This window comes from Homarus americanus, unplaced genomic scaffold, assembly GCF_018991925.1.
Source record: "Homarus americanus isolate GMGI-L3 unplaced genomic scaffold, GMGI_Hamer_2.0 scaffold1660, whole genome shotgun sequence".
NCBI lineage: Eukaryota > Metazoa > Arthropoda > Malacostraca > Decapoda > Nephropidae > Homarus > Homarus americanus.
In genome coordinates, this window is record NW_024756024.1 from 17,608 (window position 1) to 30,757 (window position 13,150).

General features: G+C 36.1%; 1 protein-coding gene across 1 annotated transcript; it reads right to left on the reverse strand.

The window, feature by feature from the left end:
• Nucleotides 1–945: 945 nt before the first annotated feature.
• Nucleotides 946–12,607, reverse strand: LOC121856716. Its single transcript, XM_042352405.1, has 5 exons — nucleotides 12,486–12,607; nucleotides 10,899–11,070; nucleotides 7,222–7,356; nucleotides 3,280–3,375; nucleotides 946–1,340 (listed from the first exon to the last, which is right to left on the reverse strand). Exons 1-5 carry the CDS (start codon nucleotides 12,567–12,569, stop codon nucleotides 1,291–1,293), a joined length of 537 nt encoding a protein of 178 aa, XP_042208339.1. The 5' UTR covers nucleotides 12,570–12,607; the 3' UTR covers nucleotides 946–1,290.
• Between the last annotated feature and the right edge of the window lie 543 nt (nucleotides 12,608–13,150).

The window sequence follows — 13,150 nt, forward strand, 5'->3', positions numbered from 1 at the left end:
GTGTGCAAAATGAGCAATACAATTCATTAATAATATGTAGAATATTAAAACACACGAGGAAATGACAGTGACTGACTGGTTCTACATATAAAACTGAAGAAAATAAGACCATGGTTGTAGGTGTAGTAAAATTAATATGGTTGTTTTAAGTAATGTTATTTAATGTTAATAAATGGAACAATAGAAGTAGCTAACGATAATGGTAAAGAAAAAAGAGAGATTGCGTATGTAAGTGCACACACGTGAAAACATATCGTCATTACTTTACATAAGAATATGAAAGCAACACTTATTTACTGTTCATATATATTTTAATTAATGTTTCTGAATTTGTTTTTATTGAATTAATGTTTGTGTGTGTAAAATTAACAATACAATTTATTAATAATGAGGAGACGACACGGCTGCCGGCATTGTTTATGTTAAAGCTTACAAAACCAGTGACTGATTGCTTCTACATATAAAACTGAAGAAAATATGACCCTGATTGTAGCTGTAGTAAAATTAATGTAAAAAAAATTAATATGGTTGTTTGAAGTACCTGTAATGTTATTTAATGTTAATAAATGGAACAATATAAGTAGCTAACCATTAATGGTAAAAAAAAAAAAGTGAGACTGCACGTATGTAAGTGCACACGTGTGAAAACATATCGTCATTTTTCTACATAAGAATATGAAAGCAACACTTATTTACTGCTCATATATATTGAAGGGTTAAATGTTGTACTCTGTATAGACAAGCAGAGAGAGAGAGAAAGAGAGAGCAGCCGAACTGCCGGATGTAAACAAACCTTAATTTCCCGCGGCTTTGTTTTTTTTTTTTACGGGGATTAGCCCACCTGGGCATAGGTCACCGACCCACATTGGGGCCTGAGGGGCAAAAATTTAAAACTCCTGTAATAATAATAATAATAATTCAGATAAGTAAAAAAAAAAACCTGCCTATTGGACAAACTAAAATCGTTCCGGACCACAGAATGCCGGACTAGAGAGGTACAACCTGTACTATACAGTACCAAACAGAATCATGCTATTTTTCAATCCGTGTTAATTTCTACATGTACTATCTGCACTTACATACTGACATATCTAACAATAAAAAACTTACGCTATCCTTAACTAGTGCAGTTTCCTTAAGAACTGTACTACAAATAAAAATTTGTTTCTAACAACTAAAAATTTAATACAGTAATGGTATAGAGTGCAGTGATAAAAGAAAATTAGTTTTAAAAGTAAGCAGGTTAATTCAACTATTCTTCAGTATCTTGGGTCACATTTAGATAAAGCTTCATAGTCCTCCTCTCTTTGACCTTTGGTTTGGGGACTTCTGGCCACGACCTGAGGATTCAAGAGAGCTTATTAAAGTAGTACAGTACTGTAATACAATCCTTTTCTTTCAGATAGCTTCAAAATATCTATAAGAAAATTATTTGCTTTTAAATTTACCAGAACTTCCAGGAACTTTGTAGGTCTCCACAAATTGACACATTTATCTAGCTTATCCTCAACCATTCATTTATTCTTTAGGACTTTTCAAGTAGTCAGGGCCAAAAGTTCACTCCCACCCAAACTGAAAAGCAGCATCAACCCCAAATGAGCTAAAACAGTACACCCATGACAATCTGGGTTAGTAAGTTCAGACTCATTCCCACGACAGTTTCACCACTGGAGCGAAATTTTGTCCCTCACTGAAAATTTTTTCCTGTTAACTACCCTAATAAAATATACGTACAGTATTTTACAGAGAGGTTATGCATCTTGACCTTACATTCATTTAATCTAAACCAATCAAAATTTCAGCATCTTTTACAACACTTAATCTGCAGAATGTTTCATTTACAAATATTTCTGCAAATTGAAAGATGAGGTAAAAATACTATTTTATGGCAAATATGTCGTACAAAGTTACCTAGATAGCAGTGATACAGCCAAGACCATTAAGTCCAAAACCAAACCAAAACAAATAAAAATCTGCCATTATTTTATGCTCATGTATAAGCAGATTTTTTTAAAGTAAAACTATTAGGGTATCAGTTCACACAAGTACTACAGCATAATCGAGGGGTTGAATTCCATTGATGTTACTTTAAAATGGAAATATAGGGTGTCCCGAAAGTCTCTTCCCAGTTTTAAATATTCATTCCTAAAAACACAAAAGGGATATTGTAATACAGTTTGCTGCAGCATATTCCTTAGTTAATAGTTTTTCTTTACAGGTGCAGTTTAAATGCCCTCGACATGTGCACCCTCTGTGGCTCTAAGCACATCCAGCCAATACTTGATTGGTCGGGATGGACCCATCCACGCTCTCCATATATCACACTACTAGATTTAATCTTGTGGGGTTATGTAAAGGATTGTGTCTACAAAACACCTGTAGCCGACGTTGCAATCCTAGGTCTATGAATAACCGAAGCAATAGGCATGGCAACCCCAGAGAAGCAAGCCACACTCGGAGAGAAATTGAGTATCGGCTGGATGTGCTTAGAACCACAGAGGGTGCACATGTCGAGGTCATTTAAACTGCACCTGTAAAGAAAAAACTATTGACTAAGGAATATGATGCAGCAAACTGTATTGCAATATCCCTTTTGGTTTTTTCGTCATAAATATTTAACCCTTAAGCCCCGGGTTAAGATGTTGCTGGCAGTACCCCCCACACGGGGTTAAATCGAGAAAAAAAAATCAACATAAAAGGGGGGGGGGGGGTGGAGAATAGCCGAACGTTCTGGAACGTCACCCGAGGCCTAAGGGTTAAAACTGGAGAGAGACTTTCGAGACGCCCTGTAATTACCAACAAGCATGGGTATATGTGTAACAAATACCAAACGATTAATCCAAATTAATTTGGGGGAAATTCAGTACTGATTAAACGATATTCCAGATAAAGCTAATTTCCAGAAGAAATCCGGATTAACCGAAAAAAAAATCCGGATGGAAAATCAGAATGGATATCTGCAAACGCCACCCAGCAGCTGCTTTGTTTACAAGCCAGTTGTACTTCTATACCACTTGTGTGTGCATTACTTACCTTCCACAGACAATTTGTGACTTTATTTAATAATTATCACGGCTTCCAAAGACAAGATGTCAAAATAAAAATACTATATTGTATGCATAAAAAATCTGGATGGCTGTTAATGCACGATTTTACTGTATTAGTACAGCTCATGATAGAATGCGATTTTTGACACTATCATGATACGATACACGTGAAGGAGGACCTGATTGATTCAGCTATTACTTGGTGGAAAACAAAAAACCTAATTAATCTTACCAACTTCAGACATATCCTCAAGTTTAACTTTTCTTCCTGCTCTTCCAAAAGTCATCAGCGGGTTGCTGAACTCGTTAGCTGAAACTCCCCATACACCTGTTCCAAAGAGAACAGGTAATTCAGTATATGTTTTTACAATAAGACATGCTGATCCGTTGAACATAACTCCACGTCCCACCAAATCTCAAAATAAATATGAATAATGGGGATAGATCCTCATGGGTTTACACAGTAGAGTACAGTAAAGCCTCGAATAACAACAGTTATGTGTCCTCCAATATTGCAGTGTAAGGTGAATCATCGTATTGCGAATCATTAATTACCATTAAAATAAAGCAATAATAGTGAAATGCATTTCCAAGTGTGACCTATTCATATCTTTTGTGTGGCTTTTTACCCTCTTTCCCCCCCAAAAACAATACAATTAATGATAATTGCAAACTCTATTCTTTAAATAATGTTTCTGAATGTACCTTATACAATATAAATGAATAATATGGTCACACAAGAGATGAGACACCATTGTTTTCGTTTGTGTTTACAGCCGGGAGTCCGGGACGATAGTTCTACACGAGAAAATGAAGAATAAGACCCTGGTTGTAGCTGTAGTAAAATTAACGTAAAAAAAAATGAATATATGTTTTAAGTAATGTTATTTAATGTTATTAAATAGAACAATAGAAGTAGCTAGCCCTCTTGTGCATTATGCAGAAGACCCGACAGCAGCACCCTTATCCACTACCTCCTAAGATGTCCCCACACACAACGCTTCCGTGACGCCTGCTGGACCACCACTCCACGACCCCGATGGAGACACGATGATCCTCCCCATACTGGCCAGATATTTTGTAAATAATGTTGATTATGTGTTAAAGGAATATCCTTCCTTCCTTAGGCTTTAGTAAGCCCCTTTATAATATTTATACTGTATATACTTGTCACACTTGCCAGATGCTTCTGGTGTCATTGTACAGGGGTACCTAGTGACAGCACTAGGATCCCGCTTCCTCTATCAAGGAATAAACAATTGAAATTGAAATTAGGTAGCTAGCCACTAATGGTAAAAAAAAAAAAAAAAGTGAGATGGATTGAGAATGGCAACATATAAGTGCGCATTTAAGGATACCACGTCATTTATCTTTTTAAGAATATGTACAGAAGATTCATTATTACTTATTACTAAATATGTATTTGATTGAATTAATCTTTATATACGCAAAATGAATAATACAATTCATTAATAATACATAGAATATTAAAACACACAAGAGGATAAGAGACGGCATTGTTGTCAGTGTTTACACCCATAATGCCAGTTATCCACCTGAAAGTGAAGAAAATTAGACCCTGGTTGATGTAGTAAAATCAATTTAAAAGAAATGTATGTTTTAATTAATGTTATTTAATGTACAGTAGAAGTAACCACTGATATTAAAGAAAAACGTGAGACTGATAGTGGAACGCCAATGTATATGTGCGCACTCAAGGAAACACAGTCATTTATCTCAAGAATATGTACAAAAGATTCATTATTGTTTATTACTGACTATGTATCTGATTGAAATAAAGTTTATATATGTGGAATGAACAATGCAATTCATCAATAATAGGTAGAATATTAAAACACACATGAGGAGACAAGACGGCATAGTTTTCGTGAGTGACGATGGTTCTACATAAGAAACTGAAGAAAATAAGACCCTGGTTGTAGCTGTAGTGAACTTAATGTAAAAAAATTGAATACCTGTATGTATGTCTTAAGTAATGTTATTTAATGTTCATAAATGGAACACTAGAAGTAGCTAACCACTAATGGTAAAGAAATAAAGAGAGGCGATTGGGAATGCCAACGTATGTATACAGTAAGTGCGTACATATAACAATTGTCATTTCTCTACATATGAAAGCAACACTTATTTACTTTTCATATAGGTTTTAAATAATATTTTCGAATGTAAAACAAAAATTCTACTCACCAATTGTGGTAAAGTCTAAAACATAAGGACAGCCAATGAATATTGTGCGAGTTATTACTCAGATGACGCAGTCATCAGTTTTAACTGTGGCTGAAGCTGTAACTTTCCATAAAGCTGTTGCTGAAACTGTTACTGAACCAGAAGTTGATGTTGAAGCTGCTTATGATGCTGAAGTTGGTGGTTTAGGCCTTCGAATAATAAAGCTGTCTAAAAGAACCTTGCACAGCTGCTTTCTTTTCTCATTATACATCTTTACGTAGAGGTCATTTGCGTTTATTTAAATTTTAATGCTTTGTTCTGTTAATGGATCCAATTCAGAAAATATGTTCTTTGCTTGTTCCATATAATATCCACAGACCTCTCACCTTTTTCATATCGTTTTAACACATCTAGTTTCTCAGCTAAGCTTATACACTTTCTATTAGCTTTTGAAACACTACCATCACTTGCTCTCTTGCTCATGTTGAATAGGGATGCAAAACTGCTGTAAGAAACCTGAGGAAGTTTTTCTCCTGTTCAGATGTGTGAAAACAAATGGACTGCCAAGCTCCGACTGTTGTTTGCTGGCGATGTCATTACCACTCATTAGCCAGGCAGTTTCTTTGTGCAAGGCACTCTTCATTTTTTTTTACATTAATTTTTTATTTATTTTTTTTGTACTAATACATATAGGGATTTAGTTATTATTTATATGAAAATATAATTTTATTTTTTGTATTATATTTTGGTCGTAAATACGAATGAAATAAGGACGTAAATTGAATCGGGTCCTAAATTAACTAGGGTCTTAAATATGAAAAGTTGTTGGTCGAACCGTTGTTATCGGAGGCTTTACTGTATTCTCCTTGCATTTTTGGCTTGTATACACATTTCATTCTTATTTCAAATTTTGCAATCACCAGGCAGTGGTCTGATCCTGTCACTAACTCTCTTATTAGTTTTACATTCTTCACATGCTTTCTAATTCTCATTTATTTTTATACGCACAGGATTTTTTTTTTTTTTTTTGAGAACCCTAATTTGTTACTTTATTTTAGGATGCAATGCTCAGACTTTATTCCTATGTATTTTTAGGCTCCCGTTTATTGCACATCCTCAAATATAATACTACAGCATGCCCTTAAAATTCGCAGGGATTAGGTTCCCAAAATGACCGCGAATAGCCAAATCTGTGAATAACATTTGCTTACCAGGGGGGAGGGGTACATTTCTACTCACGAGCAAAAAAATGTATATTCCCTTTACGTGTTTGCCCATAGGACAATTATTTCTTTTATCTGTATAATGGGAAAATCCTCTCACAATTAATCAGAAACAAGAAAAAAAAATGTATTAAAAATGAAAGTCTACCTTAAGTCAACTCTGTGCTTTGTTATTAAAGTTATAACAAAGCACGGAGTTGATTTGGGGGCAGATTAATATTTTTAATGCATTTTGTTGTCTTGTTTCTGATTATTTGTGAGAAGATTTTCTAATTATTATTTATTTGTATGTGTCTACACACACATACAATACTGTACAGGTAAAAGAAATTACTGTCTCCAAACGAATGGCTTCCTGTCCCAACCGCAAAAATGCCAGCAACTTTAAAACTACCCTTAGACATTCTTGGGTGCATCCAGGGTGTCATATGTGAATTAAAAATCAACATTTGTCAGGGCATGCTGTACAATAATCATTTAGGGCTCTCAAGAGACAAAACAAAACTGACTTCTGATCATATAATACCTGGTTACTTCTTGCTTCTGTTTATACTCGTATATTTATACTCAAAGGATTTGCAAGGAACATATTTCATTTCCCATAAGCCCTCCCCCCCATGTATGACAGCCTGTTAATGCATGATTTTACTATATTATGACTCATGATAGAATGCTATGTTTGATTGAACAACATGATACGATACATGGAAAGGAGGGCCTGGTGGATTCGGTTAATACCTGGCAAGAAAAAAAAATAATCTTACCAAATTCAGACTTATCATCAAGTTTAAGATCAGCAACTGCAGGCATATCAGCAACTTCAGGCATAGCATCAAGTTTAACTCCTTTTACTGGTCCTCCAAAAGGTGTCAGTTGGCAGCTGGACTTTTTAACTGCACCTGTTCCAAAGAGTACAGGTAATATATTTTTTTACAATAAGACATGCTGATCAGAATAGTGGGGATAGATTTTCTTGGGTTTGTAGTGAAAACACAGAGTACGGTATATAAGAACCCTTACCAAATTGGCATACACATGGTATAGTGCAGAAGTAACGTCCACACTAATGTTTGAAATACCGAGACAGTACCTTTATTAAATAAGCTTTCTTAATTTCAAATGGGAGCCAAAATTAGTTTCTAGAATCTTTGTGTAACTGAACCTTGGACTACTGGGGATACTACCGAACAAAAAATTAACATTTCATTCAGAATGTGAAACTGATGATGGAAATATAGAGGATACACCTGACCCTCGCTTTATGCTGTGGTTGTATTACGACACAACACAGCATAATGGGAATTCACATATATGTTCCACAACTACTAAAAGTCAACAGTAAAGTCATAAAAGTTGTGGAAATATCATTACAATGCTCTGATGTGGCTTAGAAATAAATATAATATAACATAAAACTATAAACTACGACATGAAGAGCATGGGTGTTGTGGTGAAAGTGTGTGGAGTGTGGCTTACTCACCACTCCAGCCAAGTACTGTGATGTTACATACAGAGCCGCAGTGTACACACACACACACACACTGCCACATTTCACAACCATTTCTGGGGCATTAATGCTAAAAAAGTTGAAGATCATAAAATACTCTAATGTGACTTAGAAATAAAGATAATATAATATATAAAACTAGTGTGCCATATCTTCTACAAAATGCATAATAAGGAATCATTTATGCATAAAATGAATTACGGGGTAGAAATAGGGTTGCAGCATAAATGCAAACTCGCATTTTGTGAATGTGCATAAAGCAAGGGTCCAGTGTATAGTGTGCCCAGATCAGAAGACGATGGGAATACAGAGTATATAGTGTTCCTAGACCAGAAGATGCTGGGAATATAGAGGATATAGTGTCCCTAGACCAGAAGATGATGGAAATATAGAGGATATAGTGTTCCTAGACCAGAAGATGCTGGGAATATAGAGGATATAGTGTCCCTAGACCAGAAGATGATGGAAATATAGAGGATATAGTGTCCCTAGACCAGAAGATGATGGAAATATAGAGGATATAGTGTCCCTAGACCAGAAGATGATGGAAATATAGAGTATATAGTGTTCCTAGACCAGAAGATGCTGGGAATATAGAGGATATAGTGTCCCTAGACCAGAAGATGATGGAAATATAGAGGATATAGTGTCCCTAGATCAGAAGATGCTGGGAATATAGAGGATATAGTGTCCCTAGACCAGAAGATGATGGAAATATAGAGGATATAGTGTCCCTAGACCAGAAGATGATGGAAATATAGAGGATATAGTGTCCCTAGACCAGAAGATGCTGGGAATATAGAGGATATAGTGTCCCTAGACCAGAAGATGATGGAAATATAGAGGATATAGTGTCCCTAGATCAGAAGATGCTGGGAATATAGAGGATATAGTGTCCCTAGACCAGAAGATGCTGGGAATATAGAGGATATAGTGTCCCTAGACCAGAAGATGCTGGGAATATAGAGGATATAGTGTCCCTAGACCAGAAGATGATGGAAATATAGAGGATATAGTGTCCCTAGACCAGAAGATGATGGGAATATAGAGGATATAGTGTCCCTAGATCAGAAGATGATGGGAATATAGAGGATATAGTGTCCCTAGACCAGAAGATGATGGAATATAGAGGATATAGTGTCCCTAGACCAGAAGATGCTGGGAATATAGAGAATATAGTGTCCCTAGACCAGAAGATGATGGAAATATAGAGGATATAGTGTCCCTAGACCAGAAGATGATGGGAATATAGAGGATATAGTGTCCCTAGACCAGAAGATGATGGGAATATAGAGGATATAGTGTCCCTAGACCAGAAGATGATGGGAATATAGAGGATATAGTGTCCCTAGATCAGAAGATGATGGGAATATAGAGGATATAGTGTTCCTAGACCAGAAGATGATGGGAATATGTGTTCTCAGACCAGAAGATGCTGGGAATATAGAGGATATAGTGCCCTAGATCAGAAGATGATGGGAATATAGAGGATATAGTGTTCCTAGACCAGAAGATGATGGGAATATAGAGAATATAGTGTCCCTAGATCAGAAGATGATGGGAATATAGAGGATATAGTGTCCCTAGACCAGAAGATGATGGGAATATAGAGAATATAGTGTCCCTAGATCAGAAGATGATGGGAATATAGAGGATATAGTGTTCCTAGACCAGAAGATGATGGGAATATAGAGGATATAGTGTCCCTAGACCAGAAGATGATGGGAATATAGAGGATATAGTGTCCCTAGACCAGAAGATGATGGGAATATAGAGGATATAGTGTCCCTAGATCAGAAGATGATGGGAATATAGAGGATATAGTGTTCCTAGACCAGAAGATGATGGGAATATAAGAGGATATAGTGTTCCTAGACCAGAAGATGATGGAAATATAGGATATAGTGTCCTAATCAGAAGATGCTGGGAATATAGAGGATATAGTGTCCCTAGACCAGAAGATGATGGAAATATAGAGGATATAGTGTCCCTAGACCAGAAGATGATGGAAATATAGAGGATATAGTGTCCCTAGATCAGAAGATGCTGGGAATATAGAGGATATAGTGTCCCTAGACCAGAAGATGGAAATATAGAGATATAGTGTCCCTAGACCAGAAGATGATGGAAATATAGAGGATATAGTGTCCCTAGACCAGAAGATGCTGGGAATATAGAGGATATAGTGTTCTTAGACCAGAAGATGATGGAAATATAGAGGATATAGTGTTCGAACCAGAAGATGATGGGAATATAGAGTATATAGTGTCCTAGACCAGAAGATGATGGAAAAATAGAGGATAGTGTCCCTAGATCAGAAGATGCTGGGAATATATATATAGTGTCCCTAGACCAGAAGATGCTGAATATAGAGGATATAGTGTTCCTAGACCAGAAGATGATGGAAATATAGAGGATATAGTGTCCCTAGACCAGAAGATGATGGAAATATAGAGGATATAGTGTCCCTAGACCAGAAGATGCTGGGAATATAGAGATATAGTGTTCCTAGACCAGAAGATGCTGGAGTAGACCAGAAGATGATGGAAATATAGAGGATATAGTGTCCCTAGATCAGAAGATGCTAATATAGAGGATATAGTGTCCCTAGACCAGAAGATGCTGGGAATATAGAGGATATAGTGTCCCTAGATCAGAAGATGCGAATATAGAGGATATAGTGTCCAGATCAGAAGATGATGGGAATATAGAGGATATAGTGTTCCTAGACCAGAAGATGATGGAAATATAGAGGATATAGTGTCCCTAGACCAGAAGATGATGGAATATAGAGGATATAGTGTCCCTAGACCAGAAGATGATGGAAATATAGAGGATATAGTGTTCCTAGACCAGAAGATGCTGGGAATATAGAGGATATAGTGTCCCTAGACCAGAAGATGATGGAAATATATATACACTTCTATTACCTACCTTTTATAGACCCACAAGCACCAAGGGCTGGAAAATTCTCTTCACATGATGTATCAATTTCTGTTGAGCGAGATCCTAATGAGAAGGTAGAGGATAATGCACCCCTGGCATCACCTTTTTTGGTCCAAGAACTTTCAGTTCGAACAGGTGAAATTTGCCTGACTGGTTTCTTCTGTTGTTGAAATAAAGGAAGAATACCATTTGTAACTTTCAAACTTTATATATGCTGCATATGTTCAGCTTTTGATCAATAAAGTGAAATTCAAAGAAATTCTGTGGTAGTAATAAGCATCACGTTACATTCTTTAAAAAAAAACATACAAAATGAAAACACACAAACCTTATCTAAGATTTACCGGTACTTTCTAGATTATACAGTAAATATGTATTTAAAAAACAAATGTACTACTTTCCTGACATTCATTGCACTAAATTTTTTAGAAATCCTATGAACACTTGAATACTGTACAGTACATTCATGTGATACAAAACCAGTTACATGCCTTGGCATATACAGGTTCAGGTACATTCAGGAGCCGGTGCAAGCCCAGTACTTGCCAACAGAGCGTAACAGAGACATGACTGATCGCCTGCTAACGAGCCGATCAGTGGTGAAGAGGATAAAAGTAAAGTAAGAAATCAGAAAGTAATGAGCTAAAGGTAGAGGATGTAGAATCTTTCTAGACTGAAGAAAAAAAAAAGGATAAAACTGTGAGATGCAAATATATCTGCATGTGTCAGCTACTGTGAGTGACCATATTGGGTAAACATAATGCCACGGTGGAGGGCTCTTGAACTGTTTCACCTTGTACTGTAGGTAGTGTTTATTTTGCTGCAATGTAATAAAGCCCTTTCTAAGGTTTATTAACTTTTGCAGAACAATGCTACATATGTTTGATCTGTTACCCTCATCCATCCCCCCATCGTGGGAAGGAACCAGGTACAGTATTAATATAGTAGTAGTATTAAATGTAGTAGCAGTGGTAGATAGTGTAGTACAAGTAGTAGTAAAAGTATTGTGTTGAAGTTTTAGTAGTAGTGCAGTAGTAAGAGTAGAAGTCTCAACACATTTCCCATCATTTGATGCTGGCAGTAAAGGGGGAAGGGGCTCTGTTTAGAGACTCAAGAAAGACCTTGTTATCTGCCCAATATTAAGAAAGCTGCCTGGCTATAAGGCAATAAACACAAAAGCATATCGCCAATCAGTGCAATATACAGTCATAAAGCAGACAGGAACACATTTAAAGAGAATCTGTCCTTAATTTCTGATTTTGATTCTACAATCATGACCCTAGCAAGGCACATCATTAGGTGTTAATATATACAGTAGAGTCGACTGAGTAGACCCTTGATAAATTGTGAGATTGAGACAAAGAATTACAATGAAATGGTGAATTTATTTCACGTGAATGGACCTACAGCCAGACCAAGACAGGCTAACTCCACGCCACACAGTTTGTCTACTTAAACTCAAGAGAAAAAAAAATATATTGACAAATAAATGGTCACTGGGACACTATTACCATAGGCAGAGTATTCATGTCCTTAATGTAGGCCCCTAAAAAGATAACACAGAAGGGCACTTACTTTGTTGGTGTACACAAAGGAGAAGCTTGAATTATCACCATCGTTACTATCATCTTTGGCAACAGGACCCCCAGAGTTATTCATCTGATATGTTTTCTTTCTTGACGAACCTAAAAGTAAATTTTACAAATAATATCTATTGCTAATTATACTATTTCTTAAGTAGCACTTTACAGCCACACTCCTCATACACATTTTATGCACCTTGCAACTGAAACTATTTCATATTAAAAACAGTATTTTAGCACTCCAACATTAACCGTGTATTCTTTTTTTTTTCTAATTTACCACACCTATAAAATATCACATAATTCAACGAAGTCCCCAAACTCCTCCTTTACCACTCAAAATTCATCTACTCGTAGTAATGGGCAGGCTTTTCATGTTTACATTAGCAATTATTATTATTTTTTTTTTAGCTCTTGCAAGCCACATCCCGTGTTTACAGAATACTGATGTCGAAAAATTTTTTTCAGTGCTTTTTACTCTAAATTTTCAAAGAATCAACTCCCTAGGGCATATGCAGTGTTACACTCATAAAAAATTAAATAAGCCATCCCCCATACCCAACTTCTTCTAATTTATCATATTCCAGAGACAACTCCCTTGAATTTCATCAGACACTTTCATTTTCAAACAAGTACGGCCACAACTGTTTATATTAC